The sequence below is a fragment of the Cokeromyces recurvatus genome (genome assembly GCF_025118155.1).
Source record: "Cokeromyces recurvatus strain NRRL 2243 chromosome Unknown BX663scaffold_1, whole genome shotgun sequence".
Taxonomy (NCBI): Eukaryota; Fungi; Mucoromycota; class Mucoromycetes; order Mucorales; family Mucoraceae; genus Cokeromyces; species Cokeromyces recurvatus.
The window spans coordinates 1,147,501-1,172,663 of record NW_026251387.1 but is presented as its reverse complement, the minus strand read 5'-3'; the positions used below and the strand labels follow the sequence as shown (position 1 = coordinate 1,172,663).

General features: G+C 30.6%; 13 protein-coding genes across 13 annotated transcripts; 9 read left to right on the top strand and 4 right to left on the bottom strand.

Annotated features, from left to right (window-relative positions):
- Window positions 1–3: 3 nt before the first annotated feature.
- On the top strand, window positions 4–1,138 carry BX663DRAFT_492352 (uncharacterized protein). The gene is made up of 6 exons (XM_051525203.1): window positions 4–137; window positions 193–385; window positions 463–550; window positions 633–794; window positions 859–942; window positions 1,001–1,138. Exons 1-6 carry the CDS (start codon window positions 60–62, stop codon window positions 1,098–1,100), a joined length of 705 nt encoding a protein of 234 aa, XP_051387889.1. The 5' UTR covers window positions 4–59; the 3' UTR covers window positions 1,101–1,138.
- Window positions 1,139–1,506: 368 nt separating this feature from the next.
- On the top strand, window positions 1,507–4,213 carry BX663DRAFT_557116 (uncharacterized protein). Its single transcript, XM_051531751.1, has 9 exons — window positions 1,507–1,574; window positions 1,675–2,053; window positions 2,139–2,158; window positions 2,249–2,779; window positions 2,858–2,996; window positions 3,136–3,257; window positions 3,359–3,564; window positions 3,627–3,656; window positions 3,737–4,213. The coding sequence occupies exons 2-9, from the start codon at window positions 1,746–1,748 to the stop codon at window positions 4,028–4,030; spliced, it is 1,650 nt and encodes a 549-aa protein (XP_051387888.1). The 5' UTR covers window positions 1,507–1,574; window positions 1,675–1,745; the 3' UTR covers window positions 4,031–4,213.
- Window positions 4,214–4,230: 17 nt separating this feature from the next.
- On the top strand, window positions 4,231–5,081 carry BX663DRAFT_14205 (uncharacterized protein). Its single transcript, XM_051521577.1, has 2 exons — window positions 4,231–4,788; window positions 4,887–5,081. Exons 1-2 carry the CDS (start codon window positions 4,335–4,337, stop codon window positions 4,946–4,948), a joined length of 516 nt encoding a protein of 171 aa, XP_051387887.1. The 5' UTR covers window positions 4,231–4,334; the 3' UTR covers window positions 4,949–5,081.
- Window positions 5,082–5,303: 222 nt separating this feature from the next.
- BX663DRAFT_14209 (uncharacterized protein) lies at window positions 5,304–8,351 on the top strand. The gene is made up of 7 exons (XM_051521578.1): window positions 5,304–5,357; window positions 5,449–5,499; window positions 5,561–6,903; window positions 7,008–7,272; window positions 7,348–7,704; window positions 7,774–7,851; window positions 7,966–8,351. The coding sequence occupies exons 2-7, from the start codon at window positions 5,455–5,457 to the stop codon at window positions 8,254–8,256; spliced, it is 2,379 nt and encodes a 792-aa protein (XP_051387886.1). The 5' UTR covers window positions 5,304–5,357; window positions 5,449–5,454; the 3' UTR covers window positions 8,257–8,351.
- Window positions 8,352–9,380: 1,029 nt separating this feature from the next.
- Window positions 9,381–11,702, top strand: BX663DRAFT_492334 (uncharacterized protein). The gene is made up of 8 exons (XM_051525202.1): window positions 9,381–9,649; window positions 9,715–9,754; window positions 9,833–10,157; window positions 10,280–10,788; window positions 10,871–10,926; window positions 10,995–11,141; window positions 11,211–11,240; window positions 11,326–11,702. Exons 1-8 carry the CDS (start codon window positions 9,416–9,418, stop codon window positions 11,626–11,628), a joined length of 1,644 nt encoding a protein of 547 aa, XP_051387885.1. The 5' UTR covers window positions 9,381–9,415; the 3' UTR covers window positions 11,629–11,702.
- Window positions 11,703–11,890: 188 nt separating this feature from the next.
- BX663DRAFT_492332 (uncharacterized protein) lies at window positions 11,891–12,791 on the bottom strand. Its single transcript, XM_051525201.1, has one exon. The coding sequence runs from the start codon at window positions 12,652–12,654 to the stop codon at window positions 12,022–12,024; it is 633 nt and encodes a 210-aa protein (XP_051387884.1). The 5' UTR covers window positions 12,655–12,791; the 3' UTR covers window positions 11,891–12,021.
- A 1,620-nt stretch (window positions 12,792–14,411) lies between these two features.
- BX663DRAFT_492330 (uncharacterized protein) lies at window positions 14,412–15,082 on the bottom strand. Its single transcript, XM_051525200.1, has one exon. The coding sequence runs from the start codon at window positions 14,947–14,949 to the stop codon at window positions 14,461–14,463; it is 489 nt and encodes a 162-aa protein (XP_051387883.1). The 5' UTR covers window positions 14,950–15,082; the 3' UTR covers window positions 14,412–14,460.
- Window positions 15,083–15,361: 279 nt separating this feature from the next.
- Window positions 15,362–17,100, bottom strand: BX663DRAFT_492329 (uncharacterized protein). The gene has a single exon (XM_051525199.1). The coding sequence runs from the start codon at window positions 16,901–16,903 to the stop codon at window positions 15,395–15,397; it is 1,509 nt and encodes a 502-aa protein (XP_051387882.1). The 5' UTR covers window positions 16,904–17,100; the 3' UTR covers window positions 15,362–15,394.
- Window positions 17,101–17,692: 592 nt separating this feature from the next.
- BX663DRAFT_14120 (uncharacterized protein) lies at window positions 17,693–18,001 on the top strand. The gene has a single exon (XM_051521573.1). It carries the CDS (start codon window positions 17,798–17,800, stop codon window positions 17,960–17,962), a length of 165 nt encoding a protein of 54 aa, XP_051387881.1. The 5' UTR covers window positions 17,693–17,797; the 3' UTR covers window positions 17,963–18,001.
- Window positions 18,002–18,356: 355 nt separating this feature from the next.
- On the top strand, window positions 18,357–18,910 carry BX663DRAFT_492325 (uncharacterized protein). Its single transcript, XM_051525198.1, has 2 exons — window positions 18,357–18,525; window positions 18,619–18,910. Exons 1-2 carry the CDS (start codon window positions 18,394–18,396, stop codon window positions 18,754–18,756), a joined length of 270 nt encoding a protein of 89 aa, XP_051387880.1. The 5' UTR covers window positions 18,357–18,393; the 3' UTR covers window positions 18,757–18,910.
- Window positions 18,911–20,769: 1,859 nt separating this feature from the next.
- BX663DRAFT_415342 (uncharacterized protein) lies at window positions 20,770–21,353 on the bottom strand (the record flags this gene model as incomplete). Its single annotated transcript, XM_051522340.1, has 2 exons — window positions 20,770–21,103; window positions 21,157–21,353. Coding segments are annotated over 2 exons (531 nt in total), but the record flags the coding sequence as incomplete, so codon positions are not given.
- A 510-nt stretch (window positions 21,354–21,863) lies between these two features.
- BX663DRAFT_14086 (uncharacterized protein) lies at window positions 21,864–23,150 on the top strand. The gene is made up of 4 exons (XM_051521570.1): window positions 21,864–21,880; window positions 21,935–22,024; window positions 22,086–22,750; window positions 22,810–23,150. Exons 2-4 carry the CDS (start codon window positions 21,937–21,939, stop codon window positions 23,008–23,010), a joined length of 954 nt encoding a protein of 317 aa, XP_051387878.1. The 5' UTR covers window positions 21,864–21,880; window positions 21,935–21,936; the 3' UTR covers window positions 23,011–23,150.
- BX663DRAFT_566423 (uncharacterized protein) lies at window positions 23,106–23,931 on the top strand. The gene is made up of 2 exons (XM_051532090.1): window positions 23,106–23,255; window positions 23,329–23,931. The coding sequence occupies exon 2, from the start codon at window positions 23,363–23,365 to the stop codon at window positions 23,624–23,626; it is 264 nt and encodes an 87-aa protein (XP_051387877.1). The 5' UTR covers window positions 23,106–23,255; window positions 23,329–23,362; the 3' UTR covers window positions 23,627–23,931.
- The last annotated feature ends 1,232 nt before the right edge of the window (window positions 23,932–25,163 follow it).

The window sequence follows — 25,163 nt, the reverse complement described above, 5'->3', positions numbered from 1 at the left end:
ACGTCTTCTTTTCCTTTTTCTTTCTTTTTACGTGTAAAATAAAAACAAAAATAAAAAAAATGAGTAAACTTCTTGTTTATGGTGGTGCTGGTGCTTTGGGTCGTTGTCTTGTTCAACATTTCAAATTAAAAGGATATGTAAAGTAGTTTTAATATATGAATATTCAAGTCACTGACTTGAACTATTACTTAGACTGTCATTAACGTTGATTTGGTCGAGAATCAAGATGCTGATTTTAATACATTAACAACAGGCTTCGGTTCATTACATGAACAAGGGGAAATGATTAATGAATCTATTTTAAAAGTATTAGATTCAGAGGAGAAATTATGTGGTATTTTGTGTGTAGCAGGTGGTTGGGCAGGAGGAAATTCAGCAAGTGAAGGTAAAGTAGATGAAAAAGAAAATTTACAACTATGATATATGATGAAGGGCGGGGGAAAGGCTCATGTTTATATATAGATTTTTTAAAAACTTCTGAGTTAATGATCCATCAAAGTGTCAATTCTTCTTTAATTGCCGCTCATCTAGCTTCCAAGCATCTTCAACCGTAAAAAAGAAAAAAAAAATACCCCAAGTACACGAATATCATATACATATATAAAAGGAATTAACCTTCCTCTTTTATATAGTGGTGGATTACTTACAATGGTAGGAGCATTGGCTGCAATAAATGAAACTCCTGGAATGATGGGTTACGGTATAGCAAAGTCTGCTGTTCATCATCTAGTAAAAAATTTAGCTGCACCTAATAGTGGTCTTCCTACGGGTTGTAAAGTGGCCGCTTTATTACCGTAATAATAACATATTAAACCAATTATCATTATTTTTGACTCATTTTTGATATTTATTCTGTAGAATTACAATTGATACACCTATGAATAGAAAATTTATGTCTAATGCTGATTTCACTACCTGGACTTCACCTGAAGTTATTGCAAGGTAAATATAGAAAATTCTAATATGAATGAATAAAAAGCCTAATGTATTCTTTATATAGTCAATTAGAAGGCTATCTTACAAAAGCTCTTCCTTTAACAAGTGGTAAACTTATCAGTGTTATTACAAAAGGAGGAGTTACCACCTTTGATGAAATTTAAATAAAAATTTTATATTTGTATTTTGCTATTGCATATAATTAACTAGTTGAATGTTATACAATAGACTCGCTCGTATAAACATATCAATGTTTATCTACTGGCTAGTATGCAGATATCCCTAGGTAATAAGGGATATGCAGGAACAATAACTACTGAAACAGTATAGGTAGCAAATGATAAAAGTAGATCATATAAAATGATTCAATGAATATTCTATGTTAACATGTCATTATTCTGACTGATGGATGATATTGTTAAATAAAGAGATTTCTTTTTTTTTTTTTTTTTTTTTTTTTTTTTTTTTTTTTTTGGTCTAAAAAAACTTTTTTTAACTGCCGACAGTTTTACCATAAAAAAAAAATAGATGCTTTGAAAGTATACATTTATTTTTATTTCATTTTATTTTATTTTGTCTCCAGGAAAATAAACCTTAGACGGGTTAAATTTCCTCCCCCACATTCCATCCCACGCTTGGTAAATTATTTTTCCATATCTTTAAATTAACCAATTAAAGATATACAAGCTGAACATCATTATTAACCGATTTCCCACTTTTTATTATCATACATATTAGAAAAAACATTAGGGATTTCCCTCTCCTTTCCTCTCCTCTCCTCTCCTCTTCTCTCCTCTTTTCTTTATACTATGACTGTCTTCAAATCGAAACAGCGACCATTTCCTATTCCAGATATTGATATTTATTCATTTTTATTTCAACCAAACGAATTTAATACAATACGTCCTCAAAATCGTCCCTTGTTGATTGACGGAATAACAAATAAATCAGTTTCATTCAAGGAAGCGAGGGAATTATCTGGTAAACTTGCTATAGGTTGGAAGCAACATGTTGGCTTGAAAAAGGGTGATGTAGTTGCTATATTTGCCCCTAATCAATACAATCATGCTGTACTCTATTTTTCTCTTTTGGCTGCTCAATGTATTATTACACCTGGGTAAGTTGGATAGATCAAGATAGAATCATCTATCTATCATGGTTATTTTTGACCTTTTTTTTTTTAACTCAAATACTTTGTTCAGTAATCCTAATTATACAGAAGGTATAACACTCTGTTTTGATATAAAGAGAGAGAGAGAGAAAAGAAAACGCGAGAACTAATACTGATACATTATATATAAATATATATTAGCTGAATTTAATCATCAAATACAGAAATCTGGAGCCAAAGTCATTATCACTGTTCCGACACTTCTTCCCGTCTTATTAAAAGTAGCCATTAAAAATAATATTTCAAGAGATAAACTATTTCTTTTCGGTAATGAGACTGTAGACGGTATTAAGCCCTTTTCATCCATTGCTGCAACTCAAGACAACACACTTCAGATACCTCTTCAAGGTATTCATCCTGCAAATGATTTAGCTTTCATTTGCTTCTCTAGTGGAACAACAGGTGTTGCAAAGGGAGTCATGCTAACTCATCGTAACTTTGTTTCTCAAATAATGATGGTAACTGACTTTGAACAAACAGATGCAACTCAAATGGACGATGTTATTATTGGCTTTTTACCTTTCTTTCATATCTTTGGTTTAACAACGCTAGTATTTCGTGCATTTTACACGAATACGCCTGTTGTGGTTATTCCAAAATTTAATTTGCAACTGGTGTGTCAGTTAATTGAAAGGTACAAGATCACGATAGGTCCTCTTGTACCACCTATAGGTAACAACATGATAGGAATAATACAATGCAATCTCCCTCCCCTATTTTAATTCTATATTTATTTTAATGATACTCTAGTTGTACAATTTGCTAAAGAAGATGTTGTTTTAAAGTATGACTTGACTTCACTTAAAATGATTAGTAGTGGTGCTGCCCCTCTTCGAAGTGAGCATATAGATGCTTTACAATTACGTATAAAGGCGTCTATAAGACAAGGGTAAATAAAAAAAAAAAAAAAAAAAAAAAAAAAAAAAAAAAGGGCAGTTAAACTCTATCATCATCTATTATTATTTGACAGCTAAAATAATATATGTATACATATACATATACATGTATACATTTATATAACTGTATAGCTATGGTATGACAGAGACAACAGCAGGCTGTATTTATCAAAAGGTGGGTAAAAATTGTCCTGGCTCTACAGGCGTATTACTTGCAAATATGGAATGTAAAATTGTAGATGAGGAAGGAAATGGTAAATTAAACAATATAGATATATATATATATATGTGTGTGTGTACCTGTTATTTTGATGAAAAAAGAAAAAACAAATTTACATCATGATAATAATAATAGAACTCGGGCCTGATCAAACTGGAGAAATTCTTTTAAAAGGACCCGTTATTATGAAAGGTTATCTGAATGATGATAAAGCAAATTCGGAAATATTTACAAAAGATGGATGGATGCGTACTGGCGATATCGCTAAATTAGATTCTAAATCTGGGGAATTTTTCATCATAGATCGTATTAAAGAAGTGATAAAGTATAAAGGTTTCCAGGTAATAAAAATAAAGGGGAAAAGAAAGAGAAGAAAATTCTTTGTGCTGATAACCCAATATAGGTTCCTCCTGCTGAACTCGAAGCTATTCTTGTAAGAATTGAATCATATATTCTATATATATATGATAATAATAATAATACCCCGTATTTTAATTATATACCATCATTTAGATTACTTCTTCTATTATTGCTGATTGTGCTGTGATTGGTGTTTATGATAACACTCAGGCTACTGAATTGCCTCGTGCCTATATTACTTTAAAACCAGGATATATCCCATCAGAAGAAACAGCACAAGAGATCATGAAATACGTTGCTGATAGAGTTGTCCCTTATAAGCAAATACGTAGTGTTCGTTTTATCGATGTTATTCCCAAAAGTGCCTCTGGTAAAATTCTTCGTCGTGTATTGCGTGATGCTGCTCATGCAGAAGAGAAAACCATTTTAAACAAAGCTAGATTATAGATATATATATAAAAAAAAAACCTTTTTTTTTTCATAGTCATAGAATCAATATAAATGTATAGAATTATAGAAAAGATTTCATTATTTAATTACTAATGTAATGTATATGATAAATGTTTATTTAATAATAGTCAAGTCAAGGGATAATTTTTTTCCTGCATAATAAATCTGAAACCAAAACTATCATAAACTGACGTCAAGCATGAATTATTAAAATAATAGTGATGCCCTCATTTTTTAATAATCCTGCTGCATCCTTTCTTTATATTTTATAAACAATTAAGCATATTGAAGGAAAATTGAAATGAGTGATCCTCATCATCAACTAAAAAATTCTCTCAATTATTTTCAACATACAAGCAATACAGAAAATAGTATAGATCCTATTGAAAGCAACAGTAGTACAACCTACTCGATCAATATTGAAAACCCTTTAGAGTCAACAAAGCGAACATCCTTTTCTATAGCAAAATCAGATGAAAGTAATCAATTACCCAATAGATTGCCTACAAGAGATACATTAGCAACATCTTCAACACCATCACCACCACAACAAAAGAACCCGAGTATTCTTCAAAGACTTATTGATAAAGCTAAACTCCCTGAATTTCACCAAATGAGGAAAACAATAAAAGCATCATTTGCTTTACTAATAGCGATGGTTTTTATTTTTGACTATCATACAAGAAAAGTAGTGAGCAGTAGTGTATTGCTTGTGGGCATCGTTACTATTTTCTATTTTCCTGTTAGAACAATAGGTAAAAAAAAAAAAAAAAAAAAAAAAAAAAAAAAAAAAAAAAAAAAAAAAAAAAATTATATGATAATTTTGTATTGGATTGATTGAAAAAAAAAATAGGTATTCAAACTGAAGTAAGGCATTTTTATCTCCCTACGTATATATTTCAATTTAAAATCTAATAGAAATTAGGCAGTCCTTTTAGGCACTCTAGGTGGTGGACTAGCATCAGGCTGGAGTTTATTAGGTAAATCTTTTAAAATATACATCAATATAAAAAGATTTAAACTTACAAGAAAATGATTAATAATGTCTAGTATAAATAAGGTTCATTTCTTGCTAGTCTTGCACGAGATAAATCTGATCCGAATCCTGTCCAGGCTGGTGCATGTGCCATTTTGGCAGTGTTTTTATTTATTGGTGTCTTTATTTTAAACCTAATTCGTATAAAATTTCCTAAGGGTAATTTAATTTAAAGAAGAAAATTAGGATACATACAATATAAAATTGGTTTAATTTTACTAATATTCATTTTGATCTTGATATCATTTAGCTAACTTTGGAACTGTTATTGCTTGTATTGTTTTAACAGTAAATAATTGTTTATTAATTGATTATATATTTTTAACAGCTTTAAATAATTACTATCGCTAATATTTTTATTTATTTATTTTTTGCCCAGTTTTCAATGACTTTTAGTGCAGGATTTAATGAATTTACTCCAGAGGTGATCGTAAGTTTTTCATAAAACAAATTATCTAATATAAACAATTTCATTAAGCAATTTAGTGAAGTGGCAACTTCTTTTGCCCGTACTTGTAGCTGGAGCAATATGTTTGGCTATCAATTATCTTATCTGGCCAGACGATAGTATCAACAATTTTTTAGGCATCTCGAGGAAAACACTTGCAGGTTACAATTCTTTCTTTAAAGAACATACAGATGCCTTTCTTCAAGATTCACCTGTCAATCATAATGTTACACTTCCAACTTTAAGTGCACATCTTAAAAATGGTATTCTTTTAATGATTGAATGTAAACGTGCCGTAAAAAGGGAAATCCTGTTTTCTCGTATATCAGACGTAGATTGCAGTGAGATATCCAATTTGATTACCAACATGCGAAGCCCTTTACATGGGATCGGTGTCAGTCTAATGTTGAAAAATAATTATGTTTATTCTGAGAATAAGAATATGTTTTTTAATAAATTTATTGATCCAGTTACGATGGATGCATTTACAACTTCACTCAAGGGTATACGTCCTATTAGTAAAGAATTATCGGACTTATGTTACAACGCTACAAATCAAGCCTCAATTAGACTTGCCAATCTTCACTACCCTCCTAGAACTACATTAAATAGTATCCTGTGGCCGTTTCCAAGACTTTGGGTCTCGAAAAAGGCAACGACGACAACAAATAAAAATTGCATAGGTCAAACTGAGGATCCAGTGTCTACATCAATACTTTATGAAACTATTCATCAACTGGATGAAATATCTAAAAGTAATAAAGTATTTTGCAAATTTCTTGGCTTGAATGCTACTCAACTCCCTCGAAATGGTCCACTCTATTTACTCTTTCTTTATATATTCAGTCTAAGACAACATGCCCTTAGTGTTGCCTCGCTTTTGAAATTAATCGAAAAACTAGAAGCAAGGCGTGTTAAGCCTAGGATATTGTTACCTCATCAAACATTAAAGAAATGGATCATGTCTAACAGTGAAGTCGGTGGCTCTGTAGGAGGTGATGAAAATGACTACGAAAATCAACCAGGAGGGAATGATTTGGCTCGTGTGGGTACGCTTCAAAGTAACTCTCATGATTCTGAAAGTAATGATGTCTTTGAGGCAAAATCGTCACGGATAAGGAAGAAGCAAACCAAGTTTGCTGATCCCGATGTGTCTGCCCCTATTACACCTATGCAAAAGTTTTTTTATCTTATCTATCTCTTTCTCCGATGGCTTACAAACACTTCAACTTTGTTTGCTATTAAAACGGCTATTGGTGTTGTTATGATGGCTATACCCGCTTGGATGCCTCAGAATCACGAATGGTATATAAGTTGGAGAGGACAATGGGGAATGATTACTTTAGTTTTATGGATGTTTCCAATGACAGGTGCATTTGTGTTTGGGTAATATGGAAGTATTATTCGCTTATAAATGATATTTACTAATTAAGAGAGTTTTTTTTTTCTTTCTTTCCTCCTAATATGTAATATTAAATATATGCATATAGTATTTTATATAGAATTATAGGTTCTGTTATTGGGGCTGTTCTCGGAATTATTGTATGGGAAATGTGTCGTGGAAATGCTTATGGAATGGCAGTTGTTTGCTTCATTTTATTTCTTCCTTTATACTATATATTCTTCTTTATACCAAAATATCGAGTTATTGCTTTAATGACTAAAGTAACAATGATTCTTGTTGTCTCTTACGAATACAGCTACGTTTTAGAAGGTTTACCTGGATATGACAAAGTTTATACTGTAGCCGGAAAGGTAAGGATATATGATTAGTGTATATATACATATACATATACATATATATTTATATATGTATTCATATATGTTTAGAGATTGCTATTGGTAATTATTGGAATTGCTGCAGGCGGTATCTTAATATCTCTACCCTATCCTCCTACAGGTCGTGTTGAGCTTCGTAAGAAAATTGCTAATACGATGCGTGATATTGGAAAATGCTATGGAATATTATATGCTAGTACAATTTCTCCTGCAGGTGTTGAAGCTTCGCCTACTGTTTCTAAAGATTTTAGAAAGCTGACTCTTCAACTTCGACGACAAGTTGCAGAAGAGCGTGCACTTTTACAACATACAGCTTATGAACCTCCACTTCGTGGTTACTTTCATTCAGAAAGTTATAAAATACTGGTTGAAAAGATGGATCACTTGTCTGATCTTGTTACGAATATGGTAATATTTAACGTATATATATATATATATATATGCATAAATGAACAATTTTATTTTTGTTTTATTTAGGGATTTGCACTACGTGAAGTAAGGTCTGAATGGAGAAAAAATATTGCATCTATTTTGTTACAAGAAAGAAAAGACTATGTAAATATAAATTATGACTATATAATTATTGGGAAGAGGGAGAGGGGGGGAGAATTTTATACTAGTGGGCTAATATTATATTTATATGAAAAAAAAAAAAAAAAAAAAAAAAAGCTTTCCGCAATTCTTACTAGTGCAAAATTGATTTCTTCAACTCTTGCTGCAAAGACAGCACTTCCACCTTATATGATTTCTCCAATTGATGCAAGGCAACGATTTACATCTCTTTTAGAAAAGAAAATAATGATTGATCCCAAGGATATCGCGAATCCTTCATTTTCTAGTTATAGTGCGTATCTTATGAATGGCCTTGTGTTTGTTGATGAACTTGAAAAAGTGCTTAACGTGACTAAAGATCTTGTAGGAATAGAGGATCCTGATGAATGGATTCTTTCGCGTTCATAATATAAAAATTATATTTTATAAGCATGTAGAATTAATTATTCTTTATTATTAATAATAGTAATATTATTATTATTTATTACTCGTTAATGTATAACAATAATAATTTAAATCCTTACATAAGAAATATGTACAATAATTATAGGATGTGATATTTCCATAAAATATCAAATAAAAGGTATTATAATAAAAAGACAAAAGAAGTCAACGAGACCGAACAGTAGTTCTAAGAGTCGAAGATATTTATTAATGAATTTAAATTGAAAAGTGTTTATAAGGATTGTTGAAGAAGCCAGAAAGAAGATGTGAATCAGAAAAGTGTTAGTTACAACTGAATAAAATACGTTGTAGATAATGAAGTGTGAGACGTGTTAATATTATTTGATGAAGTAGATCATGGGAATTTTAAGAAAGTCTAGATAGGACTTTTTGATCCGCATGTTTGATTAGTTCATGACATAGGATAAGAAAAAATAATTTACATAATAATCTAAAGATTATTTTTCTTTCTTTTCACTATGAAACACAATTTAATGCTGTTATTAAAAGAACCGTTGTCATCAAAAAGAAAACATAGATATTTATTAGAAATATCATTAATCCAAAGATAAAAATAAAAAAAAATAAGAGTATGAGTAAAGTAAAGTAGAGTAATACTTGTCTATAATTTAAAGCATACATATTAATTTTTTTTTGTTAGCTTCTTAGTTATGATATTTAGTAGTCTTGGGCATTTTTTAATACTTTTAAAATAACTGCCAATTCTTTTAGGCAAATAATTTATTAAAAAAGCCAGATTTGAGTCATACACACTAACTAGATATAGTATTAGAATAGAAGTATATCACTTTTTTATATTTCTTCTTTTTTTTTTTTTTTTAATTCAAGAAAGCCTATTATGTGATTGGTTTAAATTGATAGCAGAAGTTTGTGAAAAAAAAAACTTAACAATGTACACAGTAATTTAGTTCTTGAAAACTTTATTTGCGTGTGATACAGATTCGACGAAGATATTACACTAATTATATGCTATTATTCAACATTAATAAAAAAAACCCGTCCATTGTCACACCCATAATTTTATAACAATGCTTTCATATTTTTTTTTTTAAATAATTCATCTTCTTTTTTTTTTCGACTGGTTGAGAGGACAAAAAAGAAAATGGTCTATAAATCTAAACTTCCTAGCATTGAATTACCAAAATCTGGAATTATTCAGTTTATTTTTGCTAATAAGAATATATCTGAAGATAAGCCTGTTTTGATTGATGCCATTGATAAACGCTTCATTACATATGGTACATTAAAGGATTCTATATTACGTTTTGCTGCTGGTTTGCAAGATGTATGTGATTTCAAAAACGACGATGTTATGGCCCTCTATGCTCCTAACCAAGTATGTATCATGAATACATGATTTTTTTTTGTTTACTTTTTGATTTATACTAATACAATACATAGTATAACTATTCCATCCCACTTCTTGGTGCAGTTGCTGCCAGTAAGTTAACACGATATGTTTAAAATAAGTTTGTACCCTAAATAATCAACCACATGTATATACGTTTGATGTATCTAGATGGTGCAACTACTCCTGCTAATCCAAATTATAATGTGGAAGAACTAGCATACCAGTTAGAAATGACAAAGGCAAAGGTGATTATTTGTCATGAAGAAAATATGAAAAACGCTCTAGTAGCTGCTGAACATGTCGGTATCCCTAGAAAGAATGTTTTTATTTTTGGTAACAAAGCAATTGATGGAGTTCAACCTTTTGAAACAGCACTTATGGGTGACCGTAGGGCTTTTCCTGAAGAACTTACATATGAGCAAGCTAAGGAAAAAGTTGCTTATCTTTGTTTTTCATCAGGTACCACAGGTAAAAGTAAAGGAGTCATGACAACGTAAAGTAGTAATCATAAATATAAAATGAGTACATATATATTTATATGTACATGTTCCATTGAATTTATCTTTTTTTTTTCTCTTTTCTATATACATACATACATACATACATATATTCAAGTCATTTAAATATTACTGCTAATACTTGTCAATATATTGCACTGGAAAATGCTTTTATTGACCCTAACATTGATCGCATGATTGGTGTACTTCCATTCTTTCATATTTTTGGACTTACTATTATCTTACATTCTGCTTTGTATTTGGGTATCCCCGTTTATATTTTACCTCGATTTGATCTCGTCAAGTTCTGTGAGACGATTCAAAACGATAAGATTACTTATGCTGCTTTAGTTCCTCCAATCTATCTTTTATTGGCTAAACATGAAATTATTTCTCATTATAATCTATCGTCTTTCAGAATTGGTATCTCTGGTGCTGCTCCACTTTCTGCAGATCTTGGTAGAGAAGTTAAAACTCGTTTGCCTCATTTGACCATCAAACAAGGCTATGGTTTGACCGAAACTTCTCCCTCAGCAATTATAGAACCTACGAATCGAACCATTGATGGATCTACAGGTATTCTTCTTCCTAACATGTTTGCAAAAGTAGTTGATGAGAATGGCAATGGTAAAAAAAAATACATCTAAAAGGAAAAAAAGAAAAAAAAAAAAAAAGAGGGGGGAAAAGAAAGCTGAGGCTTATTTGATAGATGTTCATCAAGGCGAGCGTGGAGAACTTTGGCTTAAAGGCCCTAATATTATGAAGGTATTAATAAGTATTATGCATGACATAAACTGCATAATTTACTGATATCTCTTGGGATATATGTGAAGGGTTATATCAATAATCCAGAAGCTACATCAGACTGTATTGATGAAGATGGATATTTTCATACGGGCGATGTGGTTATTGTTGATAAAGATGAACACTTTTATATTGTGGATCGTATTAAGGAATTAATAAAATATAAGGGTTTCCAGGTAGTCATAATAATCATCATCATAAATTTAGATTGTAAAAAGTAAGTATTATTCACTAAGCATTTATAGGTTCCTCCTGCTGAACTTGAGGGTATTCTGGTAATTTTTTTTTTTTTTTTTTTTTTTTGCTGTTTCATTTAGAAATTAAAAAAAATGGGGTTTTTTTTTTTAATTATGTATTTAGCTTACACTGTCTATTGTTGCTGATTGTGCTGTGATTGGTGTTTATGATAACACTCAGGCTACTGAATTGCCTCGTGCCTATATTACTTTAAAACCAGGATATATCCCATCAGAAGAAACAGCACAAGAGATCATGAAATACGTTGCTGATAGAGTTGTCCCTTATAAGCAAATACGTAGTGTTCGTTTTATCGATGTTATTCCCAAAAGTGCCTCTGGTAAAATTCTTCGTCGTGTATTGCGTGATACTGCTCATGCAGAAGAAAAGAAAGCTGTAGCTTCCTCACACAAATCTAAGTTATAGAAGGTATCATTACACTTTCGGCTCTATAGCTAGTTATCATTATTACTTTATAAAAAAAAAAAAAAAAAAAAAAAAAAAAAAAAAAAAAAAAAAAGTCTCTATTTTTTATATGCATTTAATTTTAATAATAGGCTTATATTATATTTTTTTATTATATACTGTAAAATATATTTGGGTTTTGCTTTTATACTTTATGTACTATAGTATTTGTAACTTAGATTTTAATCTACAAGTATAATGTTATATATTGTTATTATGGATAATAGTTGACTTTATTATGACATATAATATTAATTATTCAAAATAACTGGTTAAGCATATATTAGTAACCATGAGAAAACCTATAGACTATAATTTGGGTCTCATTTCGAGGATTATTTCAGGTAATTAATATTAATGACTGTAATGATAAGGGCCAACATTAGATGTAGCAGATGTCCTATTTCTTAAGTTCATATTTGGAGAGTGTCTTTCTTCCTGTTGATCTAATAAATCATTATATGGGAACATGTTCATCTGGTTAATGACGTTTGGAGATGTGTACATATCATGAATATTCATTTGATGCTCCCACGGTAGTGGAGGTCCTTCCATATAACCTTTCCATAGTCTTTGTGGATCTTCTGTTGATAGTGTTTTTGTCAGCTGAGTTGGATGAGGTGGTAGTGGCATGTAAGATAAGTAGTCATTCCCTGATAATGGAATAAAATTCTCAAGTCTATATGAAGTAGGAGGCAGTGCCGAATGTTGTCTCATCTTTATATTATCTTGGGTATTTAAATTGATTGGAGGAGGAGGAGGTGGTGGTGGTGGTGGTGGTGGTAAAAAAGAAAGAGGTACTCTATAGCTAGCATCAGCGTGATGATGCATTATAGAGGAAGAATGATGCTTTGTATTGTTATCTCTACCTAGCATTTGAGGACGACTATGTGAAGTTCTCAGGTTGTAAGGTTGCTTTTGAGATGAAACGTATTGGTAATATTTTTTGTTACCATTATCAAAATTAGGAAATTCTGGATGTTTCATATTGAACTGATTTTGACTATTATTTATATTACTAGTAGCTATTTTTGGTGTCCGTATATTGCTAGATGATGAATTAGGCTGGTCAGTGCTTCTACTATTCTCATCAGACAAAGTGATGCCAGAATTGTTTATACGGTTATTATTATTATTATCAGCATTGTCGGAAATATTACTTTTTGCACTATGTAAAGACGATTTTCGAGAACGATTGTTATGATGTTGTAAAGAAGGAGGATATGGGAAAAACGCAAAATCATCTTCCATAAAATAAGAGGTATTATTGGGATAATATTGAAACTGATGTGTATTTGATGGGTAATAAAAATAGTCTTGATCCTCTAGTTCGCTAGGAGAGACCCATCGTGATTCCATAGATCTTGACCGTGGACGTCTTGAATGGGAGTTGTAATGATATCCTTGATATGCCCTTGCTGGTATAGCATCGACTGAATTGACTGGTGTATGATTTTTATTCACCATCATCTGTCTTTGATTGTTCATGGTATATTCATTATGATTCTGAAAATGAGAGTAATGAACAAAGTCATGATTTTCATTTGCATTTATTTCTGGGAAATAGTCATCAAATGAAGAGCCATGATAATTCATTGCATATGGGAATGATCTTCGCTTTCGATATCTATTGTTATAATGATGCTTACTGCTAGCATCCTTTTGCTCACTTGGTATTATTTTTTGATCCCCATGTATTGTAGTAGAACGAGATGTCTTCATTACAGGTTCATCCTTGATATCCTCATTCATTCTATCCCCAACTTTCTTAGTATCCGTCTGATTCGGTATAGTAGCTGTATTTTGCTGTTGATAGTTTCCTAGTGATGATGGAAAGAGCTTACCAGTAGTTATTGCATCCTCTAACTGCCTTTTCGTTAAATAAATTTGCTCCAAAATCTCATTTTCTCTTAATTTTTGATCCTCTACCCTTTTTAAATGCTCTTCTAAATCAACAAGACGTTGCTGTTGTATACGATTTACAGTATACTTTAACTCCAACAGATCTTCGTTCAATGCCATTTTATCAAGCTGAGATTGAAGGATTTCCATTTCAATATTACTATTGCCTTTGACGCAGTCATTGATACCCATGTTGATATTTGAATGGTGATTGTTGTTTTGTTTTTGAGAAAGAATAACAGGAAATTTGGATGGCTCGGAGGAGATGGTTGCAATCTGTAACTGTGTCCCACATAGTGTGTTACTGTCTTTTACAAAAACATTCTGGGGAGACTGTGTAACGATATCATGATTTATAATGAATGAGGAACCAGAGGAAGACTTTGGTAAGTACTTAACTTGCTTGTTTGTAGTAATTACTGAAGTGTTGTCATTACTAATAACAGGATATGAATTATTATTATTATTATTATCTTTATAGAGAGGTGATGTTTCTGTATAATACGTAATGGTAGCTGTTGATGGCTTAATTATTTGATGAACAACAGTTGCATTACTTGAACGAGATTTCTCTGACATTTTATTGAAGTTTTTAATGTTAGCAATATTATTTGGTTGCCGTGAGGGAGGAAAAGATTGAAAAAAAATCGCAGTTTCACGTTCAATAACTTGATTAAAATTGGATAAGGGAGAAGAAGTTGTAAGAATAGGCAATTTTGATGTTGAAATATGAGGTGTATTTGAATTGTCATTTTCTTTTGTAATATCGGATGATAATTGGTGAGTCAATAGTTTCCTTTCTTTATTATTTATGATATTAATTCATGTCATACAGACAAAGGAAAAAAAAAAAAGGGAGGGAGAGAGAGAGAAAGAGACTTTTTATTATTATTATGTATTACCTTTAGTTTGTGATGTGTTGGATGGCATAACATTGCTTAGTAAAAATTCAATATCACTGCTGTCATCATCAGTACTATCGTTACTACTCATGCTTTGGTTTTCGACTTGAGTTTTTTCATCTACATAAGTTCTGTAAAGGGATTGAGTGAGAGGCACTAGACTGTGAGCTGATATAGAGGCAGTAAATGCTGGAAGTGAACTTTTTTTACTGGTAGTAGGCTGGGTTGTATTATCAAGAGGAGTAGTTGCTATTTTAGCTTCAAATGAAGAATTGCTTTTAACTTTCGAGTTATTATTGATGGAGGTCTCTAAATTCTTCCTCTCTTCTCTTCTTCCACTAATAAGTATTGTCAGCTCTGAATCAGTCATATCTGCAAATTGAACACCACTTATCATTGGAAGAGGTATTTTAATATCATCAGGTCTTAATTGAATTTTGGGCGTTTTTTTCCTATTTGATTTGAATAAGTTTCTCATTTTTTATAAGATAAATAATGTATATTTGGAGGGGGAGGGTATTTATGTTTAAAATAGTAGTAAAATATGTCCGTTTCAAGGGCTTCTATATAACTATGACAAGATTAAAATAAAATAAAATATATAAATAAATATTCATATACAGATATATATTTATATATAAGAAATAAAAGGAGAATAGTGCGTTTCAAATGGAACAGAACTTATGATGGCTATATAACAACATATTAAGGCTTTGGCATTTGTGCGTTCAGTAGACGATATGAGTATCAAAGCCACCAATAAAATAGTATTATTATTGTTATTATTATTATTTTTTTTTTTTTTGTAATACAACAACGTCATGAATATTTATTATTCCATTTTTTTTTTTTTTTTTTTTTTTTTTTTTTTTTTTTTTTTATATATACATCTACAATTTTATATTTATTATGTACAAATAGATTTAATCGAAATTTCTAAGTTTACTATACTTTAATACTTCCATTGTTAGTTCTGTTGGTTTTATATTATCCTGCTGCATTAATGCGTATGTATCTTCAACTCTTTTCCAACGACCTGATTTAGCCCAAGCTCTCATGACAATTGTATATATGATTGCATTTAATTCAATGTTGCTATTTCTCAATTCTTCCAAGATACGATTACAGGTTTCGGGGTCAGGTACATAAGCGTGAGCAAGCATTAAGGTAGCATATGTCACTAGTGTTGGTTGAATTTTCTGTGCTGTCATATCTTCATATACTTGACTAACCATAGGTAAAGCGCTACGACGAAGGAAAGCACGCATAAAAGTGGTATAAGTGACTACATTTGCACTAATAAAAAGGGATGATTTTTGCTTATTTTTTATACTGGCTTGATAATAATGATAATATTTTTTAATTGTGTCAACATCTGCATTTGCGATTAAAGCGTTTAATAATACATTACGAGTATGTAGTGTTGCCTTTAAAGAGCTTTCTTTAGAATTGAAAAATTTGTTATATAGCTGAATAGCAAATTCATTATCATGTTGCTTCACATGCATTCCCATCAAAGTTGTTACTATAACTTCATTGACATTAACATTCTCATCTTGCATCTTTTTATAAACATCCCAAGCTTCCTTCAGTCGCCCTTCATCTCCTAATCCATGCAACATGATGGCAAATGTATAAACATCAGGTTTTAAGCCTGCATCTAATAAATTTCCCCAAAATTTCAATGCGGATTCCATATTCAGTTGTCTAACAGAATGGTGCATTAAAACATTGTATGTAACAAGGGTGGGTTGAATCTTTCTCTTCATCATCAATCTAAAGATGGCTTCAGTGTCATCAATGTTAGCCTGTTGCATGTAGCCGTCAATGAGTGTGGTATAAATATAAGCATCAGGTTCAATTTTTTGTCTTAACATACGATTCACCCATTTTCTTGCCTTTTCGTTATCGGATCTTTTTACATATTCATCGATGATCATGGTATAGGACTTAATGTCGGGTTTGAGTCTTTCATTCTCCATTTCACGAAAAATATTAATTGCTTTATTAAAGCGACTTTCTAAAATTGCAAACATAATTAGTTTATTGTATTCAAAAACTGTTGTCGGCCTCGGCTTCTTATGCTTTAGTGTATATCCTTTTACAAGTTTATTCATCTGGCCATGATAATGTTTTGTCATAAAATAATGATATTTCTCTTTTCTTTTAACCTCATTACTCTCAGTTTCTGTTGTTTTTAAATTAGGTGAGGATTTTTGTGCATCGAAGAATGTAGGTTTTGACTTTTGTGTTGAAAAAAACCTATGAGCTTCATGTTTATTAAATCTGTTAAAGAAGTTACTACTAGTATGTTTCCATGTTGAGTTTGTAGGTAATGTATGTAGAGTGTTGGTGGATATCGGTCTTAAAACAATAGCACGAATAACATCAACTATAACCAATTTTGATAGAGGAGATTGTCTAAATGCCATAGTCCAAGAAAAGAGAAAAAGGGAGAGGCCCAGTTTATTATTGGACGGTCAATACAATATTCCCTTTCTAATAGGGACCCTGTAATGATAGTGTTAATGCTATTGTACTTTAACATTGGAGTAATTTTAAATAGGAAGGGGTTTTAATTTGTTGATGACAACATCGGAAATTATGTTAACCGTCACTTATAAGACCATTCTATCTTAAAGATACTGTATTGCCTGAAAAAAAGGAGAAGAAGAAAGATGTGATAAGATATAAAGACTAACTAATGAAATTGAAATTGAATACAGATAACCAAACGAATAAAACTGAATAGTGGGAAAGGAGAGATTTTATTATAAAAAAAAAAGATAATTCATTTTCATATGATAAGGTACAAATAACCAGCCAAAATGGTAAGAAGGAGAATGACACTGTATTAGAATGCTTTGGATGTTGATAAGATACTTCTTCTTTGTTCAATAGGAAGAGGGTTTGAGCTTTTATTCAATAGTTACAAGCACATTAGATATAATAAGGCATGCTTTTCTAAGTTTTTTTTTCTTTCTTTATGCCCAAAATAATCCTTTATACTTTATATATCTTGATTATGTGATAAATGATGGCTTGTGGGTATGTTAATTTAATTAAGGAATAATAAGACAAGTAAAGGAGTCAAGTATATAAGGAAATGATTTATATAGTTTTCAATTACAAACATCTGTTGAAGCCTACATAGCTAGCAAATAGCTTTATTCGTAGATGGTTGAAAAAAAGTTTGTAATAGGTGATAATATCAATCACATGAACTTACTCGTAAGAATATTAAGTTATGTTAAAAAGTATTATTCTACATTAATTGACATATACAAAAGTCAGGCCCTTTATTATCATATCTGATACCTTTTATAATGGAAAAAAAAAAAAGAGCATATATTTGTATTATGAAAATCCTTTATCAAAATGTCCTACTGAAACTAATACTGGTGATAGTTGGAGACGTAAGAAAAAAAAATGTTTTGTCTATGTTATTCTACTGTAATCTGATACAGTTTTACGTTACTCTAGTATACTGAAAAGCTTCTAAACTCCAAAGAAGTTATATTAAAAAAAAAAAAAAAAAAAAAAAAAAAAAAAAAAAAAACTACTAGAAAAAGGATGTTAAATATGCTTGTTCGACTTGTCGCAAGTTTCAATTTTCAAGGACACGAATAAGTAGGAATAAAAATAATCATTACTACAAAACATTATCTTTCTATAAACATCAGACACAACAGGGTTTTATCAAGTTGTAAATTTAAGTGAAGTTAATTAAAAGTGAAGAATGTTTATTATTAACTCTTTTCTCACTGTAACATAGTTTTGGCGTAATGCTACTTAAAAAGCGCAGTAGCATTTTTCATCGTAATCGGTGATTTAATAATTCGTACTATATAAAAAAGATGAAAGTATGATCATTGGTGCAATGCTCGTTTTTTTCACAAAGAGAAAATATAACATTACTAAAATGTCTATTCCATTTGCTAAATTACTAGATGACTCTAGAAATCAATCAAATGATTGTGATGGCTGGCGTGATATGTTAATTGGTAAGGTCATTCTTAATGACGATGAAGAAACTGCTCTTAACGCTGGAGAGGTAACTATTCATTCTTTTTCTTTTCTTTATAAATATAAATACATGTATATAAACCATGACGTAAAGATATATGATATTAATATGGATACTTAGTATATTCGTAAAAAAGACTTGCCTAATCCTCATCGAGTTTTACCTCCCAACTCCGTTAAGACTATGGATTTTAGACCAGAACGTTTAAATATTAGGGTAGATCATACTATGAGAGTAACTGGTGTAAACTATGGCTAAATAGCTGCTATATATGTATACATATATCCATATACACATACATGTATATATAATACATATACACGTGTGTAATTTTTTTTTTGTTACTTCAATCCTTGCAATATTATTTAAATAAAATGTTCAAGTAAAATAATAAGAACTTTATTCTCATTTACAAGAGCTTATATTCAATTGCCCTCACAGAATTAGCTACATGCACTTTTCCTTTTAGATATGCATATAAATATATATTGTCTGATTTTATTTTGCTTATTTCTAATAACCAATGAATACAAATAACAGTTTTAATTTCAAAGATATCATTTGATAATATCAGAAAGTATAACAAGGAGAAATCATGAACGATAAATCTTCTCTGCAAGAAAAAAAAAAAAAAAAAAAAAAAAAAAAAAAAAAAAAAAGAGATAATCAGGTGAAGATACAAAAATAGAGATGTAAATTTATGAACTTTGAGACACAAAATAAAATTTATGCCGATATTATTATTATTTAAAAGAAAAGAAAAAGAAAAAGTCATATACTATCAAATAGTAGAAGCATCAACTAATACAATCAAAGAGCATATTAAAGATGATTTCAAATCCTTTTTTATCAAATACGTTCAAATTTCATTTAGGCTTGTATGATAGATAATTGGCCTTAAAAGATAGTTTAGAAGATTAACATATAAAAAAAAAAAAAAAATCCAAGCGCTTTTAAAGCTTCTGTAAAAGATATCAATTATCCTCATAGTAGTAGTACTACTACTACTATTACTATTACTTTGAAAGTTCCTCAAAAGATGACTATGCTTAAAGAGAACTAAGCTATTGTGGAAAGAAACAAGATTGAATTAATATCTCAGCTACAAATACCACAGACAAATTGAAAGTAAAATATATTATGACTGTTTGCGCAAAATAAAAATTGCTGCATTAAATTTATCATTCTTTTATGAATTATAAAAAGAGAAATTTGTTGGTAAACTTTAATGTACAGAAAAAATAATATATTAGTTCCAATCAGAAAGTTTATCCAATTACATTCGTTAGTAATTTAGGTTTCAGAATTTATACCAATATTAAAGATCATTTAAGATATGGTGGAATTTTAGAAGGCAATAAAGCATGATTTATATACTTTTGTCTATATTGACTAATGGAACATAATTCATCAAAAACTTGTGTTTTCAGTTTTTAAACACACACACACACACACGCGTTCTATCAAGATCTTAAAAGCAGAAACAAGTTGTTAACTATAACTTTGTTTATAACAATTCCAATTGTGTCACTTTCTAAACTAAAAGTTTTTTTATTGAGAAAAAAAAAAAAAAAGATCCACTCTTTTTTTTTAATAATTGAAATTTCTAACTTAGCTGTCTTTCTATTTAACTCGTTCATCTTTCATATGTTTCTTTACTTTGCGTAGGCCAGTCAGTCTAATAATGAATTTATTAACTATGGCTATATTATTTTCCTTGTCCAAAACAAAGATAATTATTTTGTATAGGCAATTTTATACCCCATTTATAACATTTCTACTTCAAATCATATATTAATTTCTTTTTTTTTTCTTAAAAAAAATCCATTTTGCTATTTTAGGTAAATTCTATTTTAAATTTTATAACATTTACTTGAGGCCATTGTTTGAGAAATTGTATATACAGACAACTGCTTAAAAAAAAAAGTATGAATTAAAATGAACTGTATTTCTTATTTTCTGAAACAAGATATATTATGAATGATAGATGAGTTTAAATAGAGAATAGCAGTAATACTTCAAATTCAGATGATGTTAGGTTTTTTTTTTGGACGAATCAAAATTTAAACTCAGACAATTTGCTTACCTTTTTTTGGATGAAGTAAATACAAAATTTAGACAGATTGAAGCTTATGCTTAGGCATCTTACATGTAAAAATCTTAAGCCCTGAGGGCACCTGTGTTTACTACAGTGATTTTGTTTCTTGTTTGAGGTTTGAAGATCGGTAGTCTTCCTTCTCCTGACCAGATTGATTTAAAAATAACCATCATATTCCGGGCAGCGTTGACATATCTCTGCCAAAGTTTGTGGCAGCTTTGGCAAGACACTACACCATTCCCCTTGAAATTGGACGTGCTAACAGTTTTCAAACTAAGAGAAAGACAGAGGCTGCAAGTTTTGGAGATATTGAATTCGTCAATTGTTACAACAATTAACTGACCTTCAGACTCACGTCTTTTCAATATTTGATATAATTTACCAACAGCGCCACATCTCAAACCTTTCATCTTTGCAAGGTCTTTGCCAAACATTTCAGCTCTGAAGACAACCAGTGGCACCTTCTTTTTGTTTTCATCGAACGAAGCTGCTCTCCATTTTTTAGTTCTATTAAATGTGTTTAAGCAAATAGTACAGACTAAAATGAAATGTTTCCTTACTTTGTCCTTTCGGGTTTGCCTACTGTCTTGTCTTTCCTTCTTCTTTGCTTTATTCTTCTTTTCGCCTTCTTTTTCTTTTGATCTCTTTTTGAGCGATTATATTTGGCGGTACCATATGTCAGCATATTTGCCATTTGTTGAGGGGTCCTCTGTAGATCTTGATATAAAGAAAAGCGATCTCTGGCATCATCTACACAGTAAAAGCTGAGCAAAGCATCTAGATGTTCAAACATATATTCTACATGATTTTGGTATGTGGTAAATAGAGAAGTCTTTGATGAAGGAATATTGCTTTCAATTAAACTAATGCCAGAGAGTGCTTTCTTGTCATTCAATTGCTTTGTATATCTTGTGGAACCAGTCATATGGTAGTATTCTTTTAACCATCTCTTAGTCTAGAAATCAATATATACTAACTATGTATGACCCTTCACAAGTCTATTATTTGATAGCTGAATTGTAGATAATACTCTGGAAGACTGTCAAGCAGACTAATACTTACTTGGGCAAAAGAAATTTTGATCTGTCTGAAATAGAAATTGATTATATTCTAAGAAAATAGAAAAATTCTGAAAACTGTTTTTTTTTTTTTTTTTTTTTTTTTTTTTTTTTTTTTTTTTTTTTTTTTTTTTAGACGACATGTTCAAAGATATCATTTACAAGAAAAAAGAAGCAATACGCATTAAAAGAGAATCGAAAGAAAATAAAGATGATCCTTTTAGAGGTAAAAGATCTAATCCAAAATAGTCTAGTATTTAAGGTTCTGATTTTTGTATAGATATGACATGTAAGGATTGTAACAACAAAGGGCATGCAAATAAGGAGTACTTCAAGTGTAAATTCTTTAAGGAAGCTTCTGTTGATGATGGTATGTCAATTTCAGATACATAAAAATATTTCCATACTAACGACCTTTTTATTATTAAAAGTTGGAACATCAACTAGAAAAAGACGCCAAACTACGCGTCTTAAGGAAGACAAACAAAGAGTAAAAAGGAGTAAACAAGACACAGGCTCAATATCAAATAGCTGTACGAATTGTGGACAAGTGGGTCACAAGTCAACAAGATCACGTGAATGCCCTTCGCATGAGCTCTCAAAGTCTGAAGTATTTACGAAGAATCTTGAGTTTCCTTATAAACCGTTCAACAGGAAAATTCCATTTGATTGTGTAATCAATAATGATTACAAAGATATACTCAAGAACAAAATCATCACTACTTCCAAAGACATTCGCAATATCGTATTCAGGTCCATGCTTCTTACAAATAGCTACTGTCTATCGCAGGGTAGTGAATCAGTGCCTCACGTTATTTTCAAACAACAATACTGGTATTCTATATGTCAATTAGTTAATGACAAGAAAATAACAAACAATGCAAATATACCAGTAAATTTTGTGGCATTCTGGGATTCGTTCAGAGTGACACACCCAAACGCAATATATATAAAAAAAAAGATACAAAATGGAGCCAGTCAGTGCTTGGCCGAAGCATGCACAGAACTGGCAACATGTTATACAAACCATATAGTCGAAATGTTTGAGACACGATTATTGCGCTATTTTCGCTATATTTTGCAGAATTTATTAGAGGTGAATCATCATGTCCTGTATTTCTTTAAAAATACAACTCACACTTTTGTAAAATATAGAGAACATCGTCACAGGATATCTTTAAGATTTCAAAAGATTTTTGTTATCAATTTACCTATGGCGGCAACCCCAAATGGCCGGTTGATGTCCCAAATGACAAAAAGCAATTAATTATTAAAATGTGTCAAGTGCTGCAAAATTTAATCCATGAAAAACCCACTTTGGCTAATATGATTAAACCCCCCCCAGAAGTTTATTAAAGTTTTAGATCATATTTTATTAGAACACGAGACTGAACATAAAAAGCAAAGTGATCTATCTGAAGAACGACAACTGCCCAGATTATTCAGTTTATACCCAAACCCGTCGTTACACTTTCGCTATATCACAATTTCAATAAATGCTTTGTGTCCGTTCGTGCCCATACCGTTTGAAAAAGGTTATGAAAACCAACTGGAAATATTTAAAAAAAAGTCATTAATTTCGCCGCATTAAGGATAAAAAGGTATTTATCATGATCAAAAAATATCAACACAGCAATCACGAAATTCATGTTTTTTTTAAAAAAAAAAAACTAGTACTGATATCGTGCCAAATGGGAACAACAAGATCATGTTCGGCAACCTAATACGATCGAATGGGTTTTCGGTTGATCTATTGTTTTATAGAAGAGTCTCAAGATCAAAGGATAATGATATTCAGTTAGAGTTAGAAGATTCTGATATCGAAGAAGTTCAATCGATCTATAAACCTCTTTTCCTGGATCCAGGACGAAAATCTGTATACACTGCTGTTGAAGGCTTAAACCCCACGTATAGTATCCTTAAATGTACAACAAAGGAGTACTATCATATGACCAGTTCCACTATCTTTTAAAAAAAGCAACAAAAGAAAAAAAAATGAGAACGGAATCGAGGCGATAGAGTGCTTAATACCGGTAAAAAAAAACACAATCACCCCTCATATACCACCAATATGTGCATAATATTTTGGAAAACTTGGATGTTTTGTTTAATTATTATGGCAGAAATACGGCGAAACAACAATTTAATCTGTATCAGGGTCGACAGAGAGCTCAAGAAAACACGGTCAACATCTTGATCAATGAGGGTTTAAAATACAACGTGAGGCTTAGAAAAGAGAAAGCCAAAAGGAATAAACATAAAAACAAGAAAAAGAGGAAGAAGAAGAAAAAGAAAAAGAAAAAGGCCAAAAAGGAGGTGAAAGAAACGACAGAACGGCAGAAGTAAGCAGCGAGTTCTTTTTTAATTGATGTTAATATTTATCTCTTCTTTTTTTTTTTTTTTTTTTTGAAAAGATTGAACAAATGAAGACCCCATGTTTATAAAGAAGACAAAACAAAAGTTCCGCTAGTCGTCCTCCGTGGCGGTATGTTCGGAAAAGATCTTGTCAAGCTAAAAGGGAACCGGTGTGGGGTAGTAGGCAAGCTGTTCAAGACGTTGAAAAAGTGAGAGACTGAAGGTCAACTGATCGTCACAACTATCAATGAATTTAAAACCTCCATTACATACAGTCATTGTTTTTTCGATAAGCAAGAAGTCATAGACACTCCCGGTTTCAAGGGCTGTGGTGTCCAGAATGCGGAAAAGTATGGCAACGAGATGTAAATGCTGCTTTAAACATGAAGACAATCTCGAAGGCAGTTTGGTCAGGCCGAGGAAGACCAGACGTTTTTAAGCCAAAGAAGAATACTACCAATTTATCCGAAAGACGTTTGTGCCTAAAAAAAAACCCCCTCGTATCGCCGTATTAAAAACGGTTTCCTTTTCTCAAAGGATTAAGATCATTACAGGTAAAAAAGTTTAAACATAAATCTCAATTCGTCTGAAAACTAATTCTTTTTTTGTCTCAATTTCATTTCTTATTCTTCTGAAAATTAATTTTGATTTGTCCAAAAAAATATTAATATTTTCTGAATTTGAAGTAGAAATACTGAAAGTGAAAATCATATAAAATTTTATGATAAATTTTAATAAATGATTTTTATTGGACAATTATCAGTATTTCATACAGCAAATTATGAGACTTCCCATTCCCCATTCCTCTACTCCCCATTCTTTCTTGCCCGCCTTATAATCTTAGGGTAGTTTTTTTTTTATTTATTTATTTATTTATTTATTTTTTTATTTATTTATTTATTTATTTATTATTTATTTATTATTATTATTATTCATTTATTTATTTATTTATTATTGTTGAATTATTCCTTAAAAAACAGAGACTTAGTAGTAGCCTGTATGTTTCCTCACTCGTTCTTATTGGCATCAAATATAAATATTTATAAAAATTGTCTACCTATTATTATTTATTTATTTATTTATTTTTGATAAAGTCATTTACATATTTACTTCAAGTTGTATAGTATTTACAATTTTATTCTAAGCTTCTTTTT

Bases quoted from the DNA above. Each gene is read 5' to 3' on its own strand.
- BX663DRAFT_492352 (XM_051525203.1), top strand. From the start codon at position 60: ATGAGTAAACTTCTTGTTTATGGTGGTGCTGGTGCTTTGGGTCGTTGT. The intron at 138-192 runs GTAAAGTAGTTT...ACTATTACTTAG, and splicing joins ATTTCAAATTAAAAGGATAT to ACTGTCATTAACGTTGATTT. The intron at 943-1,000 runs GTAAATATAGAA...TTCTTTATATAG, and splicing joins TCACCTGAAGTTATTGCAAG to TCAATTAGAAGGCTATCTTA.
- BX663DRAFT_557116 (XM_051531751.1), top strand. From the start codon at position 1,746: ATGACTGTCTTCAAATCGAAACAGCGACCATTTCCTATTCCAGATATT. The intron at 3,565-3,626 runs GTAATAAAAATA...AACCCAATATAG, and splicing joins TAAAGTATAAAGGTTTCCAG to GTTCCTCCTGCTGAACTCGA. The intron at 3,657-3,736 runs GTAAGAATTGAA...ACCATCATTTAG, and splicing joins CTGAACTCGAAGCTATTCTT to ATTACTTCTTCTATTATTGC.
- BX663DRAFT_14205 (XM_051521577.1), top strand. From the start codon at position 4,335: ATGAGTGATCCTCATCATCAACTAAAAAATTCTCTCAATTATTTTCAA. The intron at 4,789-4,886 runs GTAAAAAAAAAA...AAAAAAAAATAG, and splicing joins TTTTCCTGTTAGAACAATAG to GTATTCAAACTGAAGTAAGG.
- BX663DRAFT_14209 (XM_051521578.1), top strand. From the start codon at position 5,455: ATGACTTTTAGTGCAGGATTTAATGAATTTACTCCAGAGGTGATC. The intron at 6,904-7,007 runs GTAATATGGAAG...ATATGCATATAG, and splicing joins ACAGGTGCATTTGTGTTTGG to TATTTTATATAGAATTATAG. The intron at 7,852-7,965 runs GTAAATATAAAT...AAAAAAAAAAAG, and splicing joins TACAAGAAAGAAAAGACTAT to CTTTCCGCAATTCTTACTAG.
- BX663DRAFT_492334 (XM_051525202.1), top strand. From the start codon at position 9,416: ATGGTCTATAAATCTAAACTTCCTAGCATTGAATTACCAAAATCTGGA. The intron at 10,158-10,279 runs GTAAAGTAGTAA...CATATATTCAAG, and splicing joins AGTAAAGGAGTCATGACAAC to TCATTTAAATATTACTGCTA. The intron at 10,927-10,994 runs GTATTAATAAGT...ATATATGTGAAG, and splicing joins AAGGCCCTAATATTATGAAG to GGTTATATCAATAATCCAGA.
- BX663DRAFT_492332 (XM_051525201.1), bottom strand. From the start codon at position 12,654: ATGAAACATCCAGAATTTCCTAATTTTGATAATGGTAACAAAAAATAT.
- BX663DRAFT_492330 (XM_051525200.1), bottom strand. From the start codon at position 14,949: ATGAGAAACTTATTCAAATCAAATAGGAAAAAAACGCCCAAAATTCAA.
- BX663DRAFT_492329 (XM_051525199.1), bottom strand. From the start codon at position 16,903: ATGGCATTTAGACAATCTCCTCTATCAAAATTGGTTATAGTTGATGTT.
- BX663DRAFT_14120 (XM_051521573.1), top strand. From the start codon at position 17,798: ATGGAAAAAAAAAAAAGAGCATATATTTGTATTATGAAAATCCTTTAT.
- BX663DRAFT_492325 (XM_051525198.1), top strand. From the start codon at position 18,394: ATGTCTATTCCATTTGCTAAATTACTAGATGACTCTAGAAATCAATCA. The intron at 18,526-18,618 runs GTAACTATTCAT...ATGGATACTTAG, and splicing joins CTGCTCTTAACGCTGGAGAG to TATATTCGTAAAAAAGACTT.
- BX663DRAFT_14086 (XM_051521570.1), top strand. From the start codon at position 21,937: ATGACATGTAAGGATTGTAACAACAAAGGGCATGCAAATAAGGAGTAC. The intron at 22,025-22,085 runs GTATGTCAATTT...TATTATTAAAAG, and splicing joins GGAAGCTTCTGTTGATGATG to TTGGAACATCAACTAGAAAA. The intron at 22,751-22,809 runs GTGAATCATCAT...TGTAAAATATAG, and splicing joins TTTTGCAGAATTTATTAGAG to AGAACATCGTCACAGGATAT.
- BX663DRAFT_566423 (XM_051532090.1), top strand. From the start codon at position 23,363: ATGTTCGGCAACCTAATACGATCGAATGGGTTTTCGGTTGATCTATTG.